This window comes from Trichechus manatus, unplaced genomic scaffold (genome assembly GCF_000243295.1).
Source record: "Trichechus manatus latirostris isolate Lorelei unplaced genomic scaffold, TriManLat1.0 scaffold00048, whole genome shotgun sequence".
Lineage (NCBI taxonomy): Eukaryota > Metazoa > Chordata > Mammalia > Sirenia > Trichechidae > Trichechus > Trichechus manatus.
Genome location: NW_004443984.1, coordinates 13,192,255 through 13,219,666, shown reverse-complemented (window position 1 = coordinate 13,219,666; position 27,412 = coordinate 13,192,255). Strand labels below are relative to the sequence as shown.

Sequence of the window (27,412 nt, the reverse complement as noted above, 5' to 3'; positions counted from 1 at the left end):
CCCCGATGGTAGGAGGCCGTGGGCGCATGGGGGGCTGGCCGTGGGGCTGAGGTTGCAGCGCGCGCCGGCGGCGAGAAGGCGGGCGGGCGCGCGCGCAAGGTTGGGGCGGGGACGCCGTCCTGGGGATCCCGGGGGCGCTCAGGACACATTCGGTTGCGAGGAGAGAGCGCTGGCTGGGTTGTGTGCCGACAACCTGCCTCCTGCGCTCCCCCGAATCCTGCCCCGATCCTCGCGGGCTGGGGCGGGCAGGGTTAGCGGGGTCTTGTCCGGACGCGGCGGCCTGGAGGCGCCCACAGACCCCTCCGCTCTGGGGTTCCTCTCGCTCCACAAGCTGGAGCTCCCTGATGGCGGCCTCCTGTGCGCCCTCCTCGTATGCGGCGTTGTTTTATCTTCTTTACAATCCTGCGAGTCCAGATTATCTACCGATGAGGAAACTGAGGCCCAGAGTGGCCAGTTGAGTTGTCCAAGATGGCACAGCTAGCAGGAGCCCTCCATCCCTTGGGTTTCTAAAATGGGGTCTGAACAAGCTCCACCCCCACCCTGTTCCATCCCCCGCACTCAATCTGGGGACCAGACCGAGCTCTGGGCGGATGTCTGCCCCGTTGGTAACCACATCTCCCCAACTCCCTCTCGGACCGCGACTTGTTTTAGGGGCTGGGACACTGGAGCATGGGTCCTGTCTGTTGACATCCCAGCTTTCCTGTTTTCCTCAACTGAGTTCCCGGCAGGTGCTTAAGAAATAAGTCCTGTGGTAGGCAGAGACCAGAGGCTGAGGCCCGGCGGGACCTCTTCAGCCAAGAGTAGGGTTCAAGAGGGCTCAGGAAAGAGCTCAGGAACCCGAACCCCTGGATTTTAGGATTTTGCCAACCTCAAAGAAACCCTAGAGCCCTTGCCCCAGGCTACCCACTTCCCTTACTTAACTCCTCCCCTTCCCAATCTTTCTCTCAAGCCCTGGGCATGGGAATCAGCACTTAGAGGCGAGGCACCCTTCCAGCCCAGAGGTCCCAAATGGGGGACCAAAACCAAACCCGTTGCCGTGGATTCAGACTCATAGTGACCCTATAGGACAGAGCAGAACTGCCCCGCAAGGCTTCCAAGAAGTGGCTGGTGAATTCCAACTACTGACCTTTTGGTTAGCAGCCGAGTTCTTAACCACTGCGCCAGCAGGGCTGCAAATTGGGAACACTGCCTGGTTTTCACCTTGAACTCCTGGAATCCCACAGGTGCTCACTTATGTCTTTCCAGTGATCACCATTAATGGGTAATATCCATGGTCAAGACATGCCCAATGCGACCCCAGCCACAGCCAAGTGGAATTGTTTTTTTTTTCTTTCCTTTTTTTCCCCTTTAATTTCCCATATTGCATGTCTCTTAGCATTGATTCATTCAACAACTGTTTATGAAGCTTTAGGCCTCGGGCACTGTGGAGACAACAGTGAACAAGGCCGACATGGTCCCTGCCCTTGGAGGAGACAGACAACATACATGTTGAGAAAACAGTGGCCAGGTACTGCCAGGGAGGTCAGGGTTAGCTCTCACAGAAGGTGACTTTTTTTTGTTTTTGCCATTTTAATTATTTTAAGTGTAGAGTTCACTGTGTTCTGCAGCCATCACCCTGTTTCCAAAGTTTTTCATCACTCCAAGCAGAAAGTACCTCTTAAGCAATAACTCCTCATTCCTTCCTTCCCCCAGCCCCTGGTAACCCCTAATAAACCTTGGTCTCTATGCATTTGCATACTGTATGTATTTCATATAAGGGAGATCATTCAATAAATATGATCATTTTGTGTCTGACTTATTTCACGCAGCATGTTGTCAGGGTTCCTCCGTGTTGTAACGTGTGTCAGAACTTCATTTCTCTTTTTGGCTGAATAATATTCCATTGCATGTGTATGCTAAAAAACCAATCGCCATCCAGTCGATTCTGACTGATAGAGACCCTATAGGACAGAGTAGAACTGCCCCATAGGGCTTCCAAGGAGTGGCTGGTGGATTTGAACTGCTGACCTTTTTGTTAGCAGCCAAACTCTTAACCAGTGCACCACTACATTTTGTTTTCCCATTCATCTGTTGATGGACACTTGAGCACTTGAGTTGTTTCCACTTTTGGCTATTGTGAATAATGCTGCAGTGAACATTGGTGTACAAGTATCTATTTGAGTTCCTGCTTTCAAGTCTTCTGGTTTGCTCTCAGCTACTAACCTAAAGGTTGGGGATTCTGACCCACTCTGTGCGGTGGAAGAAAAGCCTGGCAATAATCTGCTTCCGTAAATATTACACCCAAGAAAACCCTATGGAGCATTCTATTCTGTAACACATGGGGTCATCACAAGTTGGAATGGACTCGACAGCAGTAGATTTTGTTTTGTTTTTGGGATATATACCCAGGAGAAGGAGATCTGGTAGTGCAATGGTTAGGCACTCGGCTGCTAACTGAAAGGTCGGCAGTTCGATTATACCAGTGGCTCTTTGGAAGAAAAGACCTGTCCATCTTCCTGTAAAGAGTGTTGTTGTTGTTGTTAGGTGCTGTCGAGTTGGTTCTGACTCATAGCAACCCTGTGTACAACAGAATGAAACACTGCCTGTTTCTACCCCATCCTCACAATCGTCACTATGTTTGAGCCTGTTGTTGCAGCCACTGTGTCAGTCCATCTTGTTGAGGGTCTTCCTCTTTTTCACCGACTCGACTCTACTAAGCATGATGTCCTTCTCCAGGGACCAGTCCCTCCTGATAATATGTCCAAAGTATGTGAGACGAAGTCTTGCCATCCTCACTTCCAAGGAGCACTCTGCCTGTACTTCTTCCAAGACAGATTTGCTCATTCTTCTGGTAGTCCATGGTATAGTCAATATTCTTCGCCAGCACCATAATTCAAAGGCATCAATTCTTCTTTTGTCTTTCTTGTTCATTGTCCAGCTTTCACATGCATATGATGTGATTGAAAATTCCATGCATGGCTTGGGTCAGGTGCACCTTAATCTTCAAGGTGACGTCTTTGATTTTTAACACTTTAAAGAGGTCTTTTGCAGCAGATTTTGCCCAATGCAATACGTCTCTTGATTTCTTGACTGCTGCTTCCATGGGTGTTGATTGTGGATCTGAGTAAAATGAAATCCTTGACAACTTCAATCTTTTCTTCATTTATCATGATATTGCTTATCGGTCCAGGTGTGAGAATTTTTGTTTTCTTTATGTTGAGGTGTAATCCATGCTGAAGGCTGTGGTCTTTTATCTTCATCAGTAAGTGCTTCAAGTCCTCTTCACTTGCAGCAAGCAAGGTTGTATCATCTGCATATTGCAGGTTGTTAATGAGTCTTTCTTCATATAGTCCAGCCATACAGCCCCCTTGCCACAGGGAAGGGACAGTGGGAGGCAGTGGGTGGGCCTCTGGGACCAGGGCCCTGGATTTTTAAATGTGCTGCCCACTGTTTTGTTTAACCCCCCCAGGCAGCTGCATGAGGTGGACACCAATATTATCCACATTTTACAAATGAAGACACTGAGGCTCAGAGAGGCAAAGTTGCTTTCCTGGGGGCACACAGCCAGTGGTGGGATTCAGTTCCTTGCCTGGTCTGGGTGATTCCACAGCCTGCAACTGATGTGGGAAAACTTCCTCCCAGTGCCCTGTTAATACATTCTTAGCAAATCATGTGACCCTGGTTTTGGGTCAGAGAAGACGGTCCTTAGACTTTGAACTCTGGCCTTTCCTGCCTCCTGGACACTGACCACACCTTCTGGGCTTGGAGGGCTCTAGGACCCAGCAGCCGTCAAAGAGGGGGTCTGCACCTCTACCCCCTTCCCTCCTTTGCTTCCCTCTCTCCCGAGTCTCCACCCCTCCCTTCCTCTCCCTCTCGTCCTTCCCCTCTTCATTCTTCTTCTTCCTTCTTCCCTTGCTCCCCTCCCCTCCTCTTCCACCTCCTCCCCGTCCCTGCGGCCCCCCCACCCCACTCCTCCCCCTCTGTGGTCACATGGGGGAGCCGCCGGATTTAAGCCTAATCTGTCCGATGCTCAGCACAGCAGCCTGGCCGAGGGGCAGACGGGCTCAGCTAGTCTCTGGGCCCAGGGGAAGGGGGCAGGAGGGGTGCCCATAGCACCCCCCTCCCCCATGAGCTTGGGGCTGGAGGACTCGCTAGAGGCCCAGCTGGCCCTGGAGACGGTTATCCAGGTGGGTCCTGGGGGTTGTGCCCACCCTGTCCAGGGTGAGGGAGCGTGGGCTTAGCAGAAAGGAGGAAGGGTGGGTGCATCGTGGGAGTTGAGGGTGGGAGAGGTTGTGGCAGTGGTGGGGTGCACAGGGACCCTGATGTGCAGCTCCTGGCGGGACTGGGGGCAAAGAAGTGGGTGGGGCTCAACTGCTGTGGCTTCCTTATCCCAGTGCCCTGGGGGGTGCTTACATCCAGATTTTTGGGGTAGAGTGACCTCTCAGCACAATGGGGCCTCACTGGTCTAGGGCCAGCACTGAATTGGGGCCCTCAACACTCTGTGCTGTCCTGACAGGGTTTGCTAGTCGGTCATGGGGTTTAGTTTGCTTCTCTGGCCCTTCTGGGGCAGGAGCTCCTGAGACTCCCCTCCCATGGCGCTGTTTGCCAATTGGATTCTGACGTCCAGGCTTTGCCCGTCGTGGGGATTTCCTGAGCAACTCTCCTGGGAACCTGTATCTTGGGCAGCAGGACTTTGCTCCTCTTTTATCCAGGCCAGGGAGCTCGGGTCCCACGTCCCTCACAGACCCTCTCTTTCCCCACAGACACTGGAGAGCAGCGTCCTGGGGTCCAGCCAAGAGAAAGGCCTCAGTGTGCAGGGCCCGGCCCAGGACTCTCAGCCCACCCACCTGCCTGCCCGCATCCGGGAGATTGTCACCCGAAACCTCTCCCAGCCTGAGAGCACAGGTACCACTGCCCCACCTCACCCCTCCACAGACACTGCCCACGTTGCACTTCTTCGCACATCCCACTCCTCAGCAGGCAGTATTGATGGGAATGATTATCGCTTCCATTCTCTGAATATTCATTGTGAGGCAGGCACAGCCCTACAATGGAGGGACCCTCAGGCAGATGAGGAAACAGAGGCTCAGAGCTGCGAAGTCACTTGCCCAGACCTGCACCCCATGTGATGCGGCTAGAGGGAAGGGCTGAGCATCCCCTCCCTGCCTGCCTGCAGCCTGCTGCAAAGACTTGAACCCCACACACCATATTCCCTCCCAGGGAAGGTGTGAGCTGGCTGAGCCAGAGATCCAGGGGGAGGTCAGCTCAGCTCAGACCAGGACTTTGCGGTCGTCCGAGGGCTGGTGCCGTCCATTCCCCATACATGCAGGAAGGCGGATGGGCCCCTGCTCCTCTCGTGGGTGTCACGCACAGCCTCACTATGAGGTTTGGGGTCTGCGGAAGCCACACTCGGGGGCAGCTGGTGTGTTTTCCTCTCTCCTCGATGGTGTTTTTGGCGCTTCTGTCGCTGTCCCTGTCCAACTGCCGGGTTAGGGATGGCCTTTTCCTTGGAGGACCAGGGATGTTTGGGCCCCTGGGATCCCCAGACAGGGAGAGACATAGAGAGCCCTCACCCCAGGCTGGAAGAGCATAGAAGGCTGCAGCTGCCTGTGGCCCATGGCACGTGTCCAGTTCTCCCGAGGTAAAGGGGAGCCCACAGGAGGGGGCACCCCTGCTTCTTCTCGCTCTGGCCTTTCTTTTCCTTCTCCTCTTCTTCCTCTCTCTTCTTCCTTCTCGCCACAACCTGACCTGCACTACCTTGCCTGGCTTCAGAAGCTACATGAAACCCTTCCCTTGAGTGAGGCTTTTGGGCTTGCTTGGCAGGAGCTAGATACTACTCTTACCCATTTTATAGACTGGCAAAACTGAGGTCAGAGAAGAGTAGTAATTGGAGAAGAAAGGAACTAGGACACAAGGTCTCCTCTCCTGATTCCCAGGCCGAGCCTGTCTCCTGAACTTCTTGGGGCCTGCAGGGACCACACTTTGGCTGTGTGGGGAACACTCTTTTTTTTTTCCTTCTTCACTTTTTTAAAAAAAAATTTTCTCTCCCCAGTATTGTGTACTTCTTACCCTTCACCAAAGAGTGGGGAACACTCTCAGTCTGGCTCTGGGCCCATCTCCTGGCCCACCTTTCTGTTCATCAGCTGTGTTTGCATGGTCTAGTGCCTTGTCCACTCCTACCCAGGCTGCCTTCCAGGCCTTGGTTGATCTTCCTGCCCTGAGTGATGGGTGGGGCATTGGTGGAGGGAGGATGTCCCACTGGACCCAAGAGAAAGCTAACCATGTGCCCACTGTCCCTCACCAGCCCCGCTGCCGGCCACAGAGATGGCGTCACTGCTTTCACTGCAAGAGGAGAACCAGCTGCTGCAGCAGGAGCTGTCCCGCGTGGAGGACCTGCTGGCCCAGAGCCGTGCCGAGCGCGATGAGCTTGCCATCAAGTTCAACGCAGTCAGCGAGAGGGTGGGTCCTGCCCCCGGGGTCTGGGGCTGGGCCAGGGCTCCCCTGCTGCAAGGGCTGGGAGACAGGCAGGCCGGGTCTGCACATTGGTCAGAAGGTTGGGCCCTAGAGTCACGCAGGCCTGGGTTCAAATCCTGGCTCTGCCAACTTGAATGGCCTCAAGAAGATCACTTCTGGCCTCTGAGCCTGTTTTCTACAGTGCAGATGGTCATATGATGTGGAATTGGTGTGAGGAATCAATGAGATAATGGAATCAAGTGCCTGGCACAGGGGTATTTCATTCCCGTCTGTCCCAGGCCTTATTGGGGTGGACAGTACAGAGAACAAGAGCCCTAATAGTCACTCCTGCACCCCAGTTCTCTGGACCTCTCCCTGTGCTCTCATTTACGTGGGCCTTGGAGTCAAGCTAAAGTCCCTGGTGGCACAAACTGTGTTCAGCTACTAACTGAAAGGTTGGCGGTTCAAATCCACCCAGAGGTGCCACGGAAGAAAGGCCTGGCAATATACTTCTATAAGATTACAGCCACTGAAAACCCTATGGAGTGCAGTTCTCCTCTGACACACATGGGGTTGCTATGAATTGGAATTGACTTGATGGCAATGGGTTTTGGTTTGGGTTGAGGCAGTGGCTGGGCACTGGGGCAGGCTGGCGTAGGCATAGGCAGTGTTCCTCAGGCCCGTCTGGGTGGCCGTGAGACCTGCTGCCATCTTCTATGGAGGTGAGGCTCTGCTAGGGAGGGGAGAAGAAGCCAGGCCTACCTCCAAGCCCAGACAGGACTCACATCTCCTGGGCTCTGTGTTGCAGGGCCCAGGGAGGGAGGCTGGTGTGGACCAGGGCCAGGATGCTCATGGTGCACTATCTCCTTTGAGCCCTCAGGCTCATGGGAGGGATCCCAGAGAGTTGATGGTGGCTGAAAGTTGGTGAGAGAGTTGCATGAGGGAGAGTGTGTGTGTGCAGATGGGAGACATGTGGGTAGTAATAACAGTTGTAATAGTAGCTGCTGTTTATTGAGTGGCTACTATGTGCTAGATGCTTTATATATAAAACACCAGGGTTGGTACCATTATGATGCTCATTTAACAGAGGAAGAAACTGAGGCTCAGGGAGAGAAAGCATTGTGCTCAGGGTCACATGGCCAGTTAAGGCTAGAACGCAGGTCTCCTAACTGCCAGGCCAGGGCTCTCCATTGTGGTTTTGCTTCCTGGGTTTGTGATGAGACAACTGGGCTGGGGGTTCCGTGGGGCAGCTGGCCCCCGGAAAGCTGGAAGGGCCCTCGGGCACCAACCGGTGTGACCGTCTGATGTTACAGATGGGGAAGCTGAGGCCCAGAGAGGGCAAGGCCTGGCCCAGAGCCCCCTGTGTGGCAGTGGCAGAACAAAGGTTAACCTCAGGCTCCTGAGCCAGGCGTGTCCACACTGGGCCGTGTGTACTGTGTTGGGTAGGGGATGTGCATTTCTGTGTTTGGCCGTGTGTGCCCGTGTCCTGGTGGCTGCCCGCCTGGACTAGCTCCTGACTTGATGGGACTCGCCCAGGAGCAGGGCGGGGGTCCGCGGTGGCCCCTGGCTTTCGGGACAATGCAGAGCTAGTTTTCCCAGGGTTTGCAGGGGGTGTGGAGGATGGGCTGGCCCCAGCCCTGCATTGTCAGTGGTGACAGGGACCTGAGCCAGCCCCCTGGTTTAGGCATCTCTCTTTTTGGCTCCTGGTCCTGTGCTCAGCCCCTAGGGGCTGTCTTTAAATGCCAACTTGTGGCTGACAGTGGGACTAGCACTGCTCCTCTCGCTGCAGGGGAGGGGAAGGGGAGGTGGGAGGTGGCAGCTCCCATCTCTGCTATGACATAGCGGCTGGGGGCTAGGGCTGCAGCAAAGGGGCCCTGGGTTTGTCTAGAAAGCTCCCTAGTGGGGGCCCTTGGGAGCCTCTGGGTAGCATGCGGAAGGAGTATGGTGTTTGAACTATCCTTTGCCCAATATGGCTTGGGTGAGGCCCCACCTGGCTCACAGAGAACATCAGAGCCTGGAGATTACCTTATTACACATGGGGAAACGGACGCCTAGAGAGGGGGTGTGATAGGCCTAGGTGAGTGGTGGTGGAGCTGGGAGGAGGACTCAGGTCACCTGGACCCCGGTTAAGAGCTCTATCCTGTGGCACCATCTCTCCCTGTTGCCCACATGTCCCAGTGCCTAAAGGTGGCCAGGCCTGCCCCTGTGGCCACAACAGTTGCATGGTGGGCTGGATTGGGGGCAGTCAGGGAGGTCGTTCTGACACTTTAAACCCCACAGTGTCCCTGCACAGGGAGTGGTGGGAGTTAAGGATCTGTGTCCTGTTGACTACATGTAGGGAAGCTGAGGCAAAGGCTTCCAGGGGGCACCTGCCAGATCAGAGAGAAGACCTCACTGCCCTTGTGGAGTCCCCCCATTTCTGCACCCAAGGAGCAGGTGCAGGCGAGGCAGCTGGGAATGGGAAGGAAGGATGGCCATGCCCCCTCAGCCCCAGAGGAGGACCCCCTGGGCTCCCCCAGTGTCCATGGCAACCTGGACAGAGTGAATTGAATGGCAGGCACTAGGGCAGCGGTTGCCAGGGGAGACAGTAAACTTTTTTTATCCCGGGCTTAGTGGTGGCGTCCTCCCCTTCTGAATTACAAGTAAAATTGAAAGACTGTTTTGTGAGGGGCCAGGTTTGTGGAAAGGGGTGAGGTGTGGCCAGGAGTGGCCTAGCCCTGGCTCTGAGCATAGGGAAGGGGGTGGAGCACCTGGCAACTGCTTGGACCTCTCTTAATCACAGAAGCAAATAGCACCCTGGTTCACTCAGATGCACAAAATACACACAACACAGACCACAACCAGACCCCACACAGTACACACAGATACCCAATACTTCTGTGCCACAGAGACACAAGCCCATCCCATGGACACACTCAGACTCACGGAGCGTGCACAGTACAACCCTCACCCCTAGTCAGACACCACAGGGTTACACACAGACGCACAGAACATGTCAATCGGGCAAATAGTCCCACCACCACGAAGTACCCGTAGTGCAGACAACACAACTGTCTCGCATCTCACCGATACACACAGACATCAAGAAGCATACAGCCCCACACAGCACCACAATCAGCCCCACAAAGGTATGCACAGACCCACAAAGTGTATAATTGCCGACATACACACCACCCACCCACTCACAGTCACCCCCACGCCCTGTAGGCGTTGAGAGGGTTCCGTGGCTAGTGGGGGCAGCCTGGGCACGGCAGGAGCTGACCTGGAAGCCAGAGCTGGGCAGGCACCGCCTGTGCCCACCGGGGTCTGACAGTGAAGGGCTGCAAGCTGCCTGGGGAGGGGGGAAGGGCAGTGGCTGCAGAGGCTTCCCATGCAGTCAGGGAGGGGTGGGGACTGAGAGGGCGTTTAACAAGCATGCGTTGTATATTAGAACCTTTGTGTGCACTTCTTCACCTGTGTGTATAGGTGGGCGGTTCATCCATGTTCCCCAGGCATGTTTGGGACTGCCTGTGTGCCTTATGCGTGTGCATGTCAATAAGCTCAGATATCCATGTGTATGTTGATGCCTCTGTTATGAACGTGTTCACGTGTGTTCATGCCATTCATTCAGTATCCCAACAAGCCACCACCTTCCTAGGCACTAAGAGCTGATGGGGAACAAAAACCCAAACTTTCCTGAGCTCCCTGCAGGGGGGAGGATGGGTGGAGGTGGGAGTGGAGGAGTGGGAGGGTGCAGGGGAGGGGCCACATGAATCTAATAATCATCAACCACAGCAGGGCTAAGTGTTCTGGAGGAGAGTCACAGGGTGCACTGAGGGCCTCTGAGGCTTACATCCAGGTGCATCTGTGCATCTGTGTGTTTGTGTGCACACATGTATTTGTGTGCATGCGTGTGTTTGCACACACGTGTTAGTGTGCACACATCGGTGGACCCACCTGCATGTGTGCATGCATGCCCCCTATGTACTCCCTGCATGCCTGGTCTGTGTGTTCATGCACAGTTGCATTAGCCCCTGCACATGCATATATATGCTTGTGCATCCTGGGCTTGCCTGGATGTGCCTGCCTCCCCCAGGGTGCCAGGCTAACAGCCTGCAAGGCATTGTGGGCCTGGGCCCAGCCTGGTGCCCCCTGCAGAGACTTGTGCCTGCCTTCCCTGGAGGCCCAGGACTCTCACCCAGGGCCCTTCCCTGCAGCTGGAGCAGGCTGTGCAGCTGGAATCGGGGGAGCTGGAGACGCTGGAGCCGAGGGGGCTGGTCCGACAGAGTGTGGAGCTGCGGCGGCAGCTGCAGGAGGAGCAGGCCTCCTACCGGCGCAAGCTGCAGGCCTATCAGGAGGGTCAGCAGCGGCAGGCCCAACTTGTGCAGCGGCTGCAGGCCAAGGTCAGGGCCACCCACCCTGCTCCTGCCCGCCCATGTGCTCATCTCATCCCGCCCCCATCCCCGGGTGCTGACCATCGCTTCCCGCCCACCCCCAGATCCTCCAGTACAAGAAGAAGTGCACAGAGCTGGAGCAGCAGCTACTGGAGCGGTCCACCGAGCTGGAGCAGCAGCAGCTGAGGGTGGGTGCCAGGTGGGGCAGGGCTAGCACTGCCCTCCATGTGCCCAACCTGACGCTCCCCTTCCCTCTCCTCCCCCAGGACACTGAGCACAGCCAGGACCTGGAGAGTGCCCTCATCAGGCTGGAGGAGGAGCAGCAGAGGTGGGGCTGCAGCAGGGGGATCCTCCTGGCACAAGTAGGTGGGGCCCAGGGTGCAGCTGGAGTGAACCCCGAATCCCCTTTGTCCTGCTCAGGAGTGCCAGCCTGGCCCAGGTGAATGCCATGCTCCGAGAGCAACTGGACCAGGTGGACTCGGCCAACCAGGCTCTGAGTGAGGACATACGCAAGGTGACCACCGACTGGACACGCAGCCGCCAGGAGCTGGAGCAGCGGGAGGCAGCGTGGAGGCGTGAGGAGGAGGTGGGCATCATGGGGGCTGGGAGGCCAGTCGGCCTAGCTAGGTCTGCCCTGACTGGAAGAGAAGGGCCCTGGTAGAGCGGTGAGGACTCTAAAGTCTGGGGGTGGGGGTTGGGGAGCCCTGCCAGCCAGGTGAGCATTTTAGAAAAGGTAGATAATCGTCATCGTAATAGCTGGCTTTGTATCCAGTACCAAATGCCAGGTACACAGATTTATTCCTCATAATAAGCATATGTGGTAGGTGCTATCGTTATCCTCATTTTAAAGAGAGGGCATGCAGTAGGTAGCTGGGGTGCAGTTCTAGGTCCGCAGCACTTCCTGCCCTTCTTCACTGACTCTGCTGGTGAAGGCAGTGAACCCAGCTCCCTGTGCAAGAGGAAGCCATTGAGGCTTGGGAGCATGAGCACGGCAGCTCTACAAGCACAGCCCTTGTGCCGGCCCAGAGCTGACCCATGGGAGGCCCCACGCCCTGGGTGGTTAGAGTTGGGGGGCTTTGGGAGAGGAAGCAGGCCAGCCCTCACGGCAGCCCCTTACCGAGACATATCTTCCTTCCAGTCCTTTAACACCTACTTCAACAACGAGCACAGCCGCCTGCTCCTCCTCTGGAGGCAGGTTGTAGGGGTCCGACGGCTGGTCAGTGAGGTGAAGATGGCCACCGAGAGGTAAGATGGCCACCGAGAGGGAAGGCTGGGCAGGCAGAGGGGGTGGTTTGAGGAGACTGCGGCAGCTGTGAGGCAACCCACTCTAAATCAAACTCAACTCAGTTGAACTTCTGTTCAACTCTACTGTGTGCCAGACCCTGTGAAGATGGAGGCGACTTGTAATAATGAACAGTCACCACGGTCGTGGCAATCAGCATGTTCTAGGCATTTACTTTGAGGTAGTTAACTTTATTTCATATAATATTAACAGCATCTCTGTTAGGTAGGAACTGTAATAATCCCCATTTTACCAATAAGGACATTGAGGCTCAGAAAGGCTGAGTCACCTTCCCCAGGTCACACAGCAGTAAGTAAATGGCTGAGTCAGGGTTTGAACCCAGGATTGTCTGATTCTAGAACTCCTGCTTTTAAGCCACTAGGATCTCTGGCTTCTGCACCCAAGGACCTCGAAACTTCTAGTGATGAAAAGGCATAGACATCCAAAATTCTCGTCTGAGGAAGTGAATGATCAGACTTACCAATGTCACAGATAGTTTTGCTTCACTTTTTGTCTTTAGGGTTTGTTTGAATCAGGATCCATAAAAGTTCACAAAATGAGATTGGTCAATTTGTCTTTTAAGTCTCTTTTAATCTATTTGCCCCTCCCCTTTTTCCATTATAATTTTTATTCTATTTTAGTTTTGTTCTTGTTGCTGAGAACATACGCTGCAGAACATACACCAATTCAACACTTTTTACATGTACAGTTCAGTGACGTTGATTACTTTCTTCGAGCTGTACAACCATTCTCACCCGCCTTTTCTGAGTTGTTCCTCCCCCATTAACATAATCTCACTGCCCCCAAAGTTTCCTGTCGAAACTTTTGAGTTGCTGTTGTCAGTTTGATTCCATGTAGACAGATCTTAAAAGAGCACAATACTCAAGGCAGACATTCCATTACAATTTGTGTTCAGGAAATGAGGACAGCTTCATCTACACTGTATATTACATGACTTTTTCCCCATCTGATAGTGGCAAATGGCATCCCAGTATAGTTTGCGTTTGCACTTGGGAGCCCACACCCCCTTCCTATCCCCATCCTGTGCCCTCTCCTTAGGGACCTGCTGCAGCTGGGAGGGGATCTGGCCAGGACTTCACGGGCTGTCCAGGAGGCAGGCCTGGGACTGAGTGCAGGCCTGCGGCTGGCCGAGAGCCAGGTTGAGGCAGCTCTGGAGAAGCAGGCCCTGCTGCAGTCCCAGCTGGAGGAGCAGCTGCGGGACAAGGTGCTCCGTGAGAAGGACCTGGCCCAGCTGCAGGTGCAAAGTGACCTGGACAAGGCCGACCTCAGTGCCAGGTGGGTCTGGAGACAGAAGGAGGAGGTAGTGTCCGTTCATCAGAGATGGGCCCTTCCCCCACATGAGCTCAGTCAGTCTTCCCAGGCAGCCCATTTAACAGAGGTGGAGACTGAGGCTCAGAGGCACTTGCTCAGGGCACATCACAAGCAGTTCAGCCTCTGATGCCAGAACCTGTGCTCCTACTCCTGCTACCTGGACAAGTCACAAAGTATTTTCCGATGAGATAAAACAGGTAGTAACGTCATTCCCATTTTATAGATGAGAAGTCTGAGGCTCAGAGAGAAGCAGTGACTTGCCCAAAATCACACAGCTAGGGAGGTGGATTCTAGGGTGCCTGCCTCGGGTTTGGGAAAGCATGAAGGGTGCAGGAGCTGGTAGGCTTGAGAAGATGGAGTGGTCCCCCCATTCACCTCTGCTGCTCTCCCACCTCCAGAGTGACAGAGCTGGCCCTAGCAGTGGAGCATCTTCAGAACCAGAGTCTGGAGAAGGATCAGGCCAACAAGGCCCTCACAGAGAAGCTCGAGGTCCTGGTGAGATGGGGCTGCTCTGAGAGTGGCAGGCCGGGGCAGGGGACCGACCAGAGCCATGGACCCAGCCTTAGGACTGGGCTGTGGGGCCACCTCTGAGAATCCCACTCAGACTCAGATCCGCTCCTCATTAATTGAGCGCCTAGTGTATACTAGACTTAGCAGTAAGCACATTCACCTCCTTTATCCTATTTCATCCTCTCAGCTACATCCTCCCTGTAGCATGAGCCCCATTACACAGATGAGGAAACTGAGCTATAGAGGGGAAACGCTTGTCCAAAGTCTCAGAAATGCTCATACAGTCTCAGAGCCAGTAGGCAGGGGAGTTAGAACTTGAACTCATGCCTGCTTCCTCCCAGCCCAGGTCTCTTCCTCTTGGAACTCAGCTGCCCCCAGCTGAGGGGTATTCCTTAAGGGTACCACCTGGGTTGATCAGCTTTCTGTGTGGGGCCTGGCCTAGGTTCTACATTCAGCTCTCCTCCAACAGGCTGTGTGACCTGGGGCAGGACACTGCCCTTCTCTGGGCCTTGTCTGTTCAATGGGGGCAGTGGGGCTGCTGTAGGGTCTACCAGGCAGCTGCCTTGTAGGCAGGGCCCTAGAGGCTACCTGGTGGGTGGTGGGCCAGGAAGGGAGAGGAAGGGGAGGGTTTCAGACTGGGGCAGAGACCCTGACCACCTTTTCTTTCTCTCTCCAACCCCACTCCAGGAATCCCTGCGGCTACAGGAGCAGGCAGCTCTGGAGACAGAGGACGGAGAGGGGCTGCAGCAGACCCTGAGGGACCTGGCCCAGGTGTGAGACCCAAGGAGGAGAAAGACCAGACGGGGTGGGAGACCGGTGCCAGCAAGGCCAGGCAGTCCTGGGTCGTCCTGCCCCCTCTGGTGGCTGTGGGCTGAATTGCATGTGGTCGTCAGCCTGGGGACCCAGGCTGCTGTTAGACAAGCCTGCTAGAAGGGCGGGGCCTTTGCTCTGGGGGAAGCCCCCAGTGTGACAGCGGAGGCACAGCTCCTGCCCTGGGGGAGCAGGGCTCACCTGTAAGAAAAGCTGAATGATGTCTTCACAATCGATGTTTGGGCAGAATAAATGGGAAGGCTTACCTGGGGCTGGAGGGTTGTGATCTAGGGAAGGAGGTGGGATCAGGAGGACTTCTCGCAGGAAGGGAACCGTGGAATGTGCTGAAGAGCCTAGGATGACTGGACGCGGGGACCGGCGGCCCCACTGCCTGCCTGGGCTTCTTTGCCAACCTAACCCCAGCTCCCCTCCTTTTGCCCTCACCCTCACCCCCACTCTCAGGCCGTCCTCTCGGACACAGAGAGCGGCGTTCAGCTAAGCGGCTCGGAACGCACGGCCAATACATCGGATGGCAGCCTACGGGGACTCTCGGGCCCGCGGACCCCGTCCCCACCGCGGCGCTCCTCGCCCAGCCGCGGTCGTTCCCCACGCCGAGGCCCTTCCCCGGCCTGCTCCGACTTCTCCACACTCGCCCTGATCCACTCAGCCCTGCACAAGCGCCAGCTGCAGATCCAGGTAGGGCGGAGCCAGGAGCCAGGGGGCGGAGCCTAAGCATCCCGGGAGGAGAGCCGTGGCCCTGGAAGGAGAACCCTGAGTGTCCTCTGGTAGATCCAGAGTTCTGAGAAAGGGCAGTCCTGGCCCTGTCAGGAGCCAAGGAGGAGGCTGGGAGCTTTGGGACAGGATCTGAGCCCAGAGTGGGAGGTGCTTGGGTAGTTGAGGGTGGAGCCTGGGGAGGGAGGAGCCTGGGGCAGGGCTACAGTCCTGGTAGCCAGGGAGGTGAGTATCCCCAGTCGTATAAAGCCAGGAGCCTAGGAAAAGGTCTGGGAGAAGGAATCAGTCCGTAGGGTGAGAGGAGCTAGTCTCTCTAGAGGGAGCCAGGGTAGGGAGGAGTCTGAAGTGAAATCAGAGCGGAAAGGGGCGGAGCCTAGGGGCCGCGGGGAGCCCTCTACTGGGCACAGCTTAGTTCGGTCAGATGCTTGGTGCTTTGTCTGGGATGCTGCAGGCTTGGGTTGGAGTTGCCGGAGCCCCAGGGAGATAGGGCTCGGAGCCCAGCAGAGGGCTCAGAAGGGTGGTGAGGGCACAGTGAAGGAAGTAGAAACTGAGTCCTGGGGCTTCACCCATTCTCGGCCACTGTAGGATGGGGAATACTCCTGGAACCAGCAGGGGTCAGGGCAGGCTCCTGGAGCCTCCTAGCTCTGAGTGATTACCCGGCCGTAGGACATGCGTGGGCGCTACGAGGCGAGCCAGGACCTCCTGGGCACCGTGCGGAAGCAGCTCAGCGACAGTGAGGGCGAGCGTCGAGCCCTTGAGGAACAGCTGCAGTGTCTGCGGGACAAGGCTGATGGGGTCACCCAGGCCCGTGAGGATGCCCAGCGCGAAGTTCAGCGTCTGCGAAGTGCCAACAACCTCCTGAGCAGGTGCCTGGGAGGTCTGAGGCCGGGGGCCCAGAGAGCAAGTCAGACTCCGGGCCTAACACTGCCCAAGCCTGTAAGATGTGCATCTGCACTGCCTACTGTGGCAGCCACCATCCATTTTCCATTCCACTGGGCCTCCAAGGGGATAGGTCAGGGAGAGGATAGCCAGGTTCTCTCTCCAGGGAGTCAGCAGGAGGGAGCTGGCCTTGGGCAGGTTCAGGGAAGGCTTCCTGGAGGTAGGTTCTTAGAGGATGGGAGAATGTGGCCCATGGCCAGGACAACAGCATGGCCATCGTCTTCTGTGGTGCCCCAGCCTCCCCTTCAGCTCCCCCTCCCCTTCCCTGCAGGGAGAAGGACAGCCTGGCCAACAGCCTGCAGGCGGCCCAGCAGCAGGCTGAGGAGCTGCAGCAAGAGCGGGAGAAGCTGCAGGCAGCCCAGGAGGAGCTGCGGCGCCAGCGAGACCGGCTGGAGGAAGAGCGGGAGGATGTGGTACAGGATGGTGCACAGGCACGCAGGGAGCTCGAGCGCAGGTGAGCAGCTTCCGACCTTGGGGTGCCCCACAGCGTCCCTGGGGGTGAGTAAGCACCTGCTGTGTCCTAGGGAGTCCTTGAGTGATGCAGATGATTAACGCACTTGGCTACTAACCAAAAGGTTGGAGGTTCGAGTCCACTCAGAGGCACTTGGAAGAAAGGCCTGATGATCTACTTATAAAAAAATCAGCCATTGAAAACCCTATGGAGTCTGTTCAGAACAATGGTCCCAAATAGAATGGGAGAAAAACTAGAACAAAACTTAAATTCCTAAAAAAGGCCAGATTTATTAGATTAGTAGAGACTAGAGGAACCCCTGAGATTGTTGCTCAGGGATACCCTTTAAACGTGGAACTCAAACCACTGTTGGTTATCACCTATCTGCCAAAAGGCAGAGTGGCTCATAAAATAAATAATATCACCCGTGAGTACTGTGCTCCTCTAAATAATCATCTATATGAAACCTAACAGTCAACATTTACCCTAGATCAAAGATGAGAAGGTAAGGGGGAACAAGGAAGCTAGATTAAGGGAAACAGAACAACCAGAATGGAAATAATGAGAATGCTGACACATTGTGAAAAGTGTAACCAATATTACTGAATAACATGTATAGAAATTGTTAAATGAGAACCTAATTTGCTATGTAAATTTTCTCCAAATTCACAATTAAAAAAAAAAACAAACTGTGGAGCACAGTTCTACTCTGACACACATGGGGTCTCCATATGAGTTAGAGTCGACTTGATGGCAACTGTTTTTTTTACTGTGTCCTCAACCTTGTACCATCTAAGAAGTCATCATAGTATTCCTCAGATGTAGGATCTTCTAACGAGCCCCATGTTGGGAAACTGAGGCTCAGGGAGGTATAGTCACTGACCTGGGATCAGAGAACTGGTAAGGGGTAGAGCTTGGATGGTGGTATCAACCATAATTAAAATAGTAGTAGTCATATTAACAATGTCAACATCATTTTTTAAATTTAAAATCATAGTAATGCTGTAATAGTAATACTAAAGTTACTAAGCATCAGATGCCATTTTAAGCACTTAGGTTCTCTCATTTGACCATCATGATAACTCAGTGATATAGAAGCTATTATTATCTCCATTTTATAAATGGTGTGACTGAGGCACAGAGACATCATGTAACTTGCCTGAGGTCACACAGCTAGTTAGTGGAAGAGCCTGGATTTGAGCCCAGGCATTCTGCCTCAGATTCTAGAATTAAGCCTTTAACCACTGCACTATTTACCTCTCCAAGACATAGGTAACAATGATGTTTAGTATATGTGGTAATGGATATTATTCTTGTTTTTAAAGCCTTCGGGAGCTGCGACAGGCACTATTTTAAGCACTTCATGTAGGGCATATATCCTTACAACAACTTCATAAAGCAGGTGTTACCCCATTCGGCACATGTGAAAAGTGAGGCCCAGAGTCACAGAGCTCGAAGGTGGTGGGGCCTGGCTGTCCTTGTGGATGAGACTCTTGCCCCCATGGCTCCTGCCTCAGGCCTGACCCCTGATTTACCTCCCTGTTTGGCTATTTGGCTACGGGAGGCTGAGGGCAGGGAAGTGACACGGGGCACCTGCCCACCCTCTGTCTCATAGTCACAGACAGCTGGAGCAGCTGGAAGGGAGGCGCTCAGGGCTGGCAAAGGAGCTGGTGGAGGTGAGGGAGGCACTGAGCTGTACCGCGCTGCAGCGGGACATGCTGCAGGCCGAGAAGGCTGAGGTGGCCGAGGCACTGACCAAGGTGAGTCCTGCCTGCCCCACAACCACAGACTGGCCAGTTCTTAGGCTGACCTCTGACCCCAACCATAAACCTATCTCAGGCTCTAGGTCCCAGGCCTTCTCTCTCTAGCTACGGACTGCTCCTTTTTCAGGCTGACCTCTGACCCTGGTCAGAGACTGATCTTTTCCTTCTGGACGCAGACTTAAGCTTTGACCCAGGCCCCAGCCTGACCTCTGTTTCCAGCCACAAGTGAATTGACCCTTATTGGTGGCCATAACCCTGCTTTCCCAGAGTGTCCTGGGGCAGTGCCTGTAGCTGAGTCATCTAGTCCCATTTCTGGACACAGGTCCCGGGGTCTATGAGAGTTGGGACCACAGCGCAGAGAGTCCTTGGAGGGTGCCTGCCCCACTCCCTGCAGCTGGGAGCCCTGAGCAATGCCTCCCCTAGATCGCACTCTGAGGGGTCCCCTCCCGTGGCTCACCTCTGACCCTGCCCTGCAGCATGAGCTGGGGTTGATCTGTGCTTGCTCAGCTCACCATGTGTGGCTTCTTTTAAATAGCCACGTGGGCAGCAGGCCTTGGGCAGTGATTATTTTCTGTCTCATGTGTCTCCCTCCTTGTCCCCCCACCCTGTCTCTGAGGGTCCTGCCTCTCCCTGACCCTCCGCACTTCCTACCGTCCTGCCTCTCCCTGTCTCTCCACCTTTCTCCCTGCCGCTCCCCATCTGTCTGTCTCCATACAACCTTTTCTGTCTCTCCCCACCTCTCCTCATCTCCTCGTCTCTCCTGTCTCTCCCTCCCCGACCATCTCTGGCTTCCTGGTCCCAACTCCAACAGGCTGAGGCTGGCCGTGTGGAGCTCGAGCTCTCCATGACCAAGCTGAGGGTGGAGGGGGCCTCTCTGCGGGACTCCTTGTCCAAGCTGAGTGCCCTCAACGAGAGCCTGGCTCAGGACAAGCTGGGGCTGAACCGCCTTGTCGCCCAGGTACTGTGTGCCACCCACCCTACCCAGCTATCCTCCCCACGCAGAGGACCCCACTGAGGTGTCCAGGCTCAGCTCTGTCACATCCCCATAGCCTGTCTCGCTGTACACTTCTGTCCCTGTACGCCTGTCTTGGCCCCTGCCTCTTCTGTCTCTGTCCCTGTCTCTCTCCGTCTCTGTTGCTGTCTGTCTCTGACTCTGTCTATCTTCTCTCTCTCATGGTATCAGAGAAAAGGAGCTCCATGGGCCCTCTCCTCTTCTCCTCCCTCCTCAGTGTCCGCACACCTAAGGACATAGCCCCTTGCCCCCTCGGAGCCTCCCTGGGCTGGCTGTGATAGGTGGGTGGGAGAAGGAGGGGGGTGGGACCCCCTGCCCAGATAGGGTGGGGGTGGCTGGGCTGATCTGCTCACCGGTTCCTCCCCCACCCCAACCCCGGCCCCCACAGCTGGAGGAGGAAAAGGCAGCCCTGTTGGGGCGGCAGCGGCTGGCTGAGCAGGAGGCCACCTTGGCGCGGGAGGAGCTGGAGCGGCTGGAGCAGCTGCGTCTGGAGCAGGAGGTGGAGCGGCAGGGCCTAGAGGGCTCCCTGCGGGTGGCAGAGCAGGCTCGGGAGGCCCTGGACCACCAGCTTCCCACGCTGAGCCAGGAGCGCAGCCGGCTGCAGGAGCAGCTGGCCCAGGTGGGCCCAAGTGTTGTGTATATGTTGGGGGGCACATGGCAGAGAGTGGCCCAGGCTCCCAGCCTCCTGTATCCTGTCCTGGGAGAAGTTACAGCCTCTGATTCTAGATTTAAATCCTAATCCCACCTCCACTAGCTAGTGATCTTGGACAAACTACTCAACCTCTCCATCCCTCAGTCACCCCATCTGTAATATGGGGTCAATAACTCTTATCACAAAGGGTTTATTTATGTGAGAAAACCTGTGTAAAGTACTTAGCAAAGGAAGATCTGGCACCAAGTCATCACTTAGTAATGGTTAATTATACAGTAATGAGTAGAGAATTTTAGAATTGGAATCTTAGACTCACTGGGGACTGGAAGGGACTTTAAGGGTTCAGGGATCCAGTGACTTTTATACGGTGTCTGTCCCAGAGGGCCGGGATCCTGGCAGAGGCCTCAAGGGGACAGGGCATGGGGCACAGGGAGCCGGCAGCCTCCTTCTGTCTGTTGTATGTATTTAGCTTCTCTGAAAGTGTTAGAAAGGGTTCTGTTACTCCCAGAACTAAGAGCTAGGACCTTCATTTTTGCATGCATGTGTATAATAGGCTCAGAGAAGGCTGTGATATGCCTGAGTACACACAGCATGTCCGGGCAGAGCCTGGGCTTGAACCTGGGTCTCCTGGCTGCCAGACTAGGGCTGGGTCAGGCCCAGGGTGTGGGGGCTGTGTGATGAGCAGGCCGAGGGATTCCGGGAGTGGTGCTCATGGGCCCTGTATGGGGATAGCTCTCCCGGCAGCTGAGTGGGAGAGAACAGGAGCTGGAGCAGGCCCAGCGGGAGTGGCAGCGGCAGGTGGAGGCGCTCGAGAGGTCAGCCCGGGAGAAGGAGGTGCTGGCCAAGGAGCGGGCCAGCCTGGCGGTGCAGCTGGCGGCTGCTGAGCGCGAAGGTCGGACCCTGTCCGAGGAGACCACACACCTACGGTAAGGCCTTGGGCTCTGTGCCTCTGCTCAGCCCAACCTGGTGGGGAGGGTCTGCCTGGGGCCATACCTGAACCAGCCACGCCCTGGCATCAGCCTCCAGGGGCAGTTACTTAGGAGCGGGGCTTGCTAACACATCCTAGCTATGGCTCAGGCTTCCCCAGGGAGCATGGGCCTGGCCGGGCAGGTAGGCTGGCACCTGGCCCACAGCTGGCCACGCCCTGAGAGCCACAGCTTCCCGGGGCCAGGGGGGCTGAGTCCTGAGACCTTGGGGATTGTGTGTGTTGCAGCCTGGAGAAAGAGGCCCTGGAGAGCAGCCTGTTTGAGGTGCAGCGGCAGCTTGCCCAGCTCGAGGCCCGCCGGGAGCAGCTGGAAGCAGAAGGGCAGGCCCTACTGCTGGCCAAGGAGGCCCTGACTGGTACGGGGGCCGGGGCTGGGGGTGGCCGCACCAGGCTGCAGCCCAGACTGCAACCTGCTGAGTTCTGGGATCTCACAGAAGCTGGGAGCACTGGCTTTGGAGTCTGGCTGACCTGGGTTCCAGTCCTGGGGCTGCCACTTAGATCTGAGCCTCCTTGAGCCTGCCCCTCCCCTCTCTAGGCTGCAGGTGCCTCATCTGATATGAAGAGATGATAATGCCTGCTTTCTGAGGCTGTTGCCAGGGTGAGGGGAGAGAAGCGTGTAAAAGGCTTGGCACAGTGCCTGGCTCGTTCAACGGTGGCTGCCACTTAGCGTCACCAGGGCAGTTAGTTCCCAGAAGAGCCATCGGCCTTTCCAGATAACTGTCTTAGCCCTGCAGTCCCAGCCCTACTTCCTTCAATGTTCCTCCCCTAGGCTCTGAGCTCAGGGGCACTTCTCGCTCAACAAATATTTACTGAGCACCTACTTGGGCCATGAAAATTAATTTTCCTGTGCATGTCCACCTGAGCTCAACAGAATTAGGAAGGGAAATGCTGGTGGAGTCACTGGTGGGTTTCCAACCCAGGAAATGGTTTTCAGGTGGTCTGCAGTGCCCTCCCCATTGCCACCCCCATTGGTGCTGACAGTTAACACTCGGCCGATGTTATAAACTGCAGTCGGTCATAAAGGAGATGCCTTATGTAAAGCCGTGCAGCTTTGGGAAGTTACTCATCTCCTCTGAGCCTCCATTTCCTCATCTGCAAATTGGGGATGAGGATAAACTCTGCAGGCATGTTATGAAGATGAAATGAGATTAGGTCTGTAAAGTGTTTAGCCAGGTGCCTGACCCATTGTTAAAAACCAAACTAGTTGCTGTTGAGTTGACCCTGACTCATGGCGACCCCATGTGTGTCAGAGTAGAACTGTGTTCCATAGGTTTTTGGAAGTAGATTGCCAGGCCTTTGTACCGGCATCTCTGGGTGGAGTTGAGTCTTCAACCTTTCGGTTAGCAGCTGAGAACTTTAATGTTTACACCACCCAGGGACTCCGGACCCATAAATGTTCCATAAATAATGGAAGTTGTTATATTTTTATTATCTTCCCCATTTGGGGGCCGTCCTCATCAATAATTTTATCCTGTTAATGCCATTCTAGCTAGGCAGGGAGGGGTACAGGCCCAGTGGGCCCATATAGCAGGTGGGGAAACTGAGGCCCAGAGAGGGTGAGCAGCTTCTTCAAGGAGACCCAGCCTAGATGCCAGGTGGGCCCTCTTCCCTGTGGGCTTTTGCCCACATGGCTTACCTGGCCTGGGCCTCCTGGCCCAAGAAGAGGTTCTGACCCAAGCCTGTCCCTACCCCCATACCTCCTGCTCAGGGGAACTGGCAGGCCTGCGGCAGCAGATGGCAACTGCAGAGGAGAAGGTGGCGTTGGACAAGGAGCTGATGGCCCAGAAGTTGGTGCAGGCTGAGCGGGAGGCCCAGGCCTCTCTGCGGGAGCAGCGGGCAGCCCATGAGGAGGTCTTGCAGCGGCTCCAGCGGGAGAAGGTGTGGGCAGTTGGGTCAGGTGGGCGGGGCTCTGAGCCACTGTCTCCTCTGACCTCAGGCAAATCATTCCTTACTCTGCCTCAATCTCCACACCTGTGAAATGGGGCTTCATCTCTGCTCTGGAGGCCCTGGTGACAGCTGGGAGGGTCCATGAGGGCTCCTTATCAAACATGCAGAACTCAAGCCCCAAATGTGGGCCCACCCTGGTGATTGTGATGCAGGGAGTCCACAACCACATTTTGAGAAACAGGGATCTACTGTATAGCAAGAAAGTACTTTCATTTCCAAAGAAGTTCTGTTTGCATATGAAGGATCACTCTGTGACCTGAACACGTAGGAAAGGCAAGGGACCAGTGAGGTCACTAGAAGGCAGAATAGAGAGGTGGCTAAGAACATACTGACTCTGGGGTTACATTGCCTGGGTTTGAATCTGACCTTGGTCACGTACTGGCTATGTTACCTAAGGTCTCTTTGCCTTCATTTCTGCATCTGTAAAATGGAGATAATGACAATAGAAGGTATCGTGATGATGGGATGAGATAATCCATATAAAGTGTTTAGCACAGGGACTTGAACTTAGTAAATGCTTCATAAATGCTGGTTGTTATTATTACTGTTATTAAGATAATCTCTAGAGTGGGCCTCAGGACAGGAAGCCTGAGCCACGCGTCTTGAACAGGGCTAGCTCCAACAGAGGTTCAGGCTGTCACTGCACAACTCCAGGGGGCACCATTCACCCTTAGTCTTCATGGATTTGGTTAGATGTTATCACCCTTCTACAGCAGGTGGCAGCTAAGCATTTTGAAGAAGAGGTACCTCTCTACTTTTCATGAAGTTGCTAAGGGGCCAGTGCTGACCCACGCCTCAGCACTGGGCACCCCAAGTGGGCTGTTCTTTGCCCAGGCTCTACCCACCCACCCACCTACCCGTTGCCCAGGAAGCCAAACTCCTGAGCCCTCCCTTGCCCCTTGCTCTGCTGAACTCAGCCTCATTAATGTCTCCAAATCCACTCTCTCCAGCTCCTCTGCCACCCCCAATCCAGACCCCTTCATTGCTCACAGCAACTCTAACTCCCCTTTAGCCCTTCCCCACCCCAATCCTGGTCCCTCTTCCACAGCTATCTGAAAAACTCCCTAGTCTAAAATTTAGATTGTCCCTTGTCCCCCCTGGCTTGAGGCCCCCTGGCCCCCCACTGTCTTCAGGATCAAGCCCACTCCTCCTCACAAGGCCCTGCCTGGTATTCTAAACTCCAGAAGAAAAAAAAAAAAGGTGCCGTCGAGTCAGTTTTGACTCACGAAGACCTCACGTGTGTTAGAGTAGAATGGTACTCCATAGGGTTTTCCAAGGAGCCTTGGTACAACAGCTAAGTACTCAGCTGCTAACTAAAAGGTTGGTTGTTTGAACCTACCAGCAGCTCAGTGGGAGAAAGACCTGACAATCTGCTCCCGTAAAGGTTACAGCCTAGGAAACTGTATGGGGCAGTTCTACTCGGTCACACGGGGTCGCTATGAGTCAAAAATTGACTCGATAGCACCTAACAACAACAACAATAATAGGATTTTCAATGGCTGATTTTTCTGACATAGATCACCAGGTCTTTCTTCTAAGGCGCCTCTGGGTAGACTCCAACCTTCAACATTTCCAGTTAGCAGCGGAGTGTGTTAACCGTTTATACCACCCAGGGACTCCAAAACTGGTTGCTGTGGAGTTGATTCCCACTGACAGTGACCCCATGTGTATCAGAGTAGAATTTTATTCCATGGAGTTTTCAATGGCTGATTTTTTGGAAGTACACCGCCAGGCCTTTCTTCCGAGGCACCTCTAAGTGGACTCAAACCTCCAACCCTCCAATTAGCAGCTGAGTGCTTTAACCGTTTGCACCACCCCAGACTCCATTCAAAGCTCCAAACCAAAAAAACTAAACCCATTGCCACTGAGTTGATTCCAACTCATAGTGACCTTATAGGACAGAGTAGAACTGCCCCATAAGGTTTCCATGGCTGTAATCTTTTTTTCTCCCCCCATGGCTATAATCTTTATACATCCTTCTCCCATGTTGCAGCTGGTGGGCTCAAACCATTGGCCTTTTAGTTAGCAGCTGGGCACTTAACCACTGTTCACCAGGGCTCCTTTCTAAACTCCAAAACCAAAAAATAAAAAACCCAAACCTGTTGCCGTCAGGTTGATTCCGACTCATAATGACCCTATAGGGCAGGGTAGAACTGCCCCTTAGGGTTCCCAAGGAGTAGCTAGTGGATTTGAACTGCTGACCTTTTGGATAGCAGCCTCATTCTTAACCACTACACCCTCAGGGCTCCCTAAGCTACAAAACCAAACCAAACCCATTGCTGTTGAGTCGATTTCAACTCATAGTGACCCTATAGGACAGGGTAGAACTACCTCTTAGGGTTTCCAAGGAGCAGCTGGTGGATTTGAACTGCAGACCTTTTGGTTCGCAGCCATAGCTTTTAACCACGGCACCACTACGGCTCCTCCTAAGCTCCACTGACCCTTAAATACTGCAGTTGCCCCACACAAGGCATGCTTTCTTCTTCCTCCAGGCTTTTGTGGGCCTGTCCTCTTGACCTGAAATTCTACTTCTTCTCACTCTTTTCCTGGCTGACTGCCATTCGTCCCTTCTCCAGGAAACATTTTATGACCCCCAGGCCGGGCTGCTGCTGTTCCTTGGGGCTCATCTGGCCCTGGCATGTCCCCATCACAGCAGTTATCTCTCAACCCTGGAATTACCTGGTCCCTCCCCCTATCTCTCTGGTATGGGGTGACATGGCTCTGGCTGCCCTGAGGTTTGTGAGGGCTGCGTGGGCCCAGCCTGATGTGTCACTGTACCCGGACCTGGCGCCACAGGAGGAGGCGTGGCGGGAGCTGGAGGCCGAGCGGGCCCAGCTGCAGAGCCAACTGCAGCGGGAGCAGGAGGAGCTGCTGGCCCGGCTGGAGTCCGAGAAGGAGGAGCTGAGCGAGGAGATTGCAGCCCTGCAGCAGGAGCGGGACGAGGGCCTCCTCCTGGCCGAGAGCGAGAAGCAGCAGGTTTGTGTGCCCTAGTAGGGCCTCCATGCCCCAAGGGGCTTCTGTCCTGGTGCTGGTCCCCGCACCCAGCAGCTAGGAGCCCCTGGGCAAGCCACTTCCCTCTCTGCGCCTGTTTCCTCACCTGCAGGATGAGGGTATTAGAAGGATGTTTGTGAAGCACTGCTGAGACTGATGTTCCTAAAGCCTGGAGCCCAGCCTGGTGCACAGGGGGAGCTTGTTCATAAAGCCACAAGCCCATGCCTGGCACACTTGGGAGCCTGCTGAAAGGCAGTGACAGCCATGACTCCATAGTGTGGGTTCCAGGAAAGCTGACCCATGTTCTAACCCCTCTCTCCACCTTGCCCCAGGCTTGGCATGGCGTCCCTGTGACCCTGCCTCCTGAGCTGTCCCCAGCAACGTCCACATGCATTAGCCGACCTTCCTCCAAAAGAACCGGCTAACTCCTGACGTTCCCATAATGTGATGGAGACACAGGGCAGACTGTGTCCATCTCCTCCCCTCACAAGCTGTGTCACCCTAGCTTGTCACTTTACCTCTCTGAACCTCCGTTTTCTCATCTGTAAGATGGGAATGATGGTAGATCCTGCCTCAGGATTGTCGTGGCAAGTTAGTGAGATAAGTTGTGTCCATGTGTGAGGTTATTGTTTTCGCTGTTGTACCCTCTGATGGAACTACAGGGGGTGGGCATGCACCCCTGCCCTGGGTTCACCTGTGGTGGCCCGCTCAGGCCACCAGCCCCTGATGGGTACATTTCCCAGGAAAGTGTGGGGGAAGTGTCTGAGTGCCCCCAGGAACAACTCCCCAAGCCTGGTTCCCTGCCCCTGCCCAGGCCCTGTCCCTGAAGGAGTCTGAGAAGACCGCACTGTCAGAGAAGCTGATGGGTACGCGACACAGCCTGGCCACCATCTCCCTGGAGATGGAGCGGCAGAAGCGAGATGCTCAGAGCCGGCAGGAGCAGGACCGGGTATGGTAGGCCAGGCAGGTGGGCCTCATTGTAAGTGGGGAGGCACAACCCTGCCTGGAGGAGCCCCTATCTGAGGGGTAGGCATGGCCTTGCCCTGGGGAAGCCTCCAGTCTGTGGGGGGAGGGTCGGCCCTCCCCTTGGGAGCCCTCAGTCTGAGGGAGGTGGCACAGCCCCTTCCTGGGGAGTCCCCAGTCTGAGGGAAGTAGCACAGCCCCTTCCCTTGGGAGTCCCCAGACTGAAGGAGGTGGCACA

At 55.0% G+C, this 27,412-nt stretch overlaps 1 protein-coding gene across 1 annotated transcript in view; it reads left to right on the top strand.

Annotated features, from left to right (window-relative positions):
- The first annotated feature begins 4,048 nt into the window (after positions 1 to 4,048).
- The window catches only part of CROCC (ciliary rootlet coiled-coil, rootletin), a 40,574-nt gene continuing 17,210 nt past the window's right edge, over positions 4,049 to 27,412 (top strand). The window contains exons 1-22 of the mRNA XM_004377277.1: positions 4,049 to 4,166; positions 4,743 to 4,884; positions 6,284 to 6,438; positions 10,629 to 10,814; positions 10,910 to 10,993; positions 11,072 to 11,133; positions 11,226 to 11,391; positions 11,944 to 12,050; positions 13,147 to 13,383; positions 13,818 to 13,914; positions 14,617 to 14,700; positions 15,202 to 15,435; positions 16,138 to 16,337; positions 16,682 to 16,864; positions 18,477 to 18,621; positions 19,436 to 19,582; positions 20,025 to 20,255; positions 21,021 to 21,214; positions 21,502 to 21,629; positions 22,982 to 23,151; positions 26,017 to 26,196; positions 27,026 to 27,160. Of these exons, the coding sequence (XP_004377334.1) occupies positions 4,107 to 4,166; positions 4,743 to 4,884; positions 6,284 to 6,438; positions 10,629 to 10,814; positions 10,910 to 10,993; positions 11,072 to 11,133; positions 11,226 to 11,391; positions 11,944 to 12,050; positions 13,147 to 13,383; positions 13,818 to 13,914; positions 14,617 to 14,700; positions 15,202 to 15,435; positions 16,138 to 16,337; positions 16,682 to 16,864; positions 18,477 to 18,621; positions 19,436 to 19,582; positions 20,025 to 20,255; positions 21,021 to 21,214; positions 21,502 to 21,629; positions 22,982 to 23,151; positions 26,017 to 26,196; positions 27,026 to 27,160 (3,327 nt within the window). The 5' untranslated portion in view covers positions 4,049 to 4,106. The remainder of the gene's footprint in view (positions 4,167 to 4,742; positions 4,885 to 6,283; positions 6,439 to 10,628; positions 10,815 to 10,909; positions 10,994 to 11,071; positions 11,134 to 11,225; positions 11,392 to 11,943; positions 12,051 to 13,146; positions 13,384 to 13,817; positions 13,915 to 14,616; positions 14,701 to 15,201; positions 15,436 to 16,137; positions 16,338 to 16,681; positions 16,865 to 18,476; positions 18,622 to 19,435; positions 19,583 to 20,024; positions 20,256 to 21,020; positions 21,215 to 21,501; positions 21,630 to 22,981; positions 23,152 to 26,016; positions 26,197 to 27,025; positions 27,161 to 27,412) is intronic.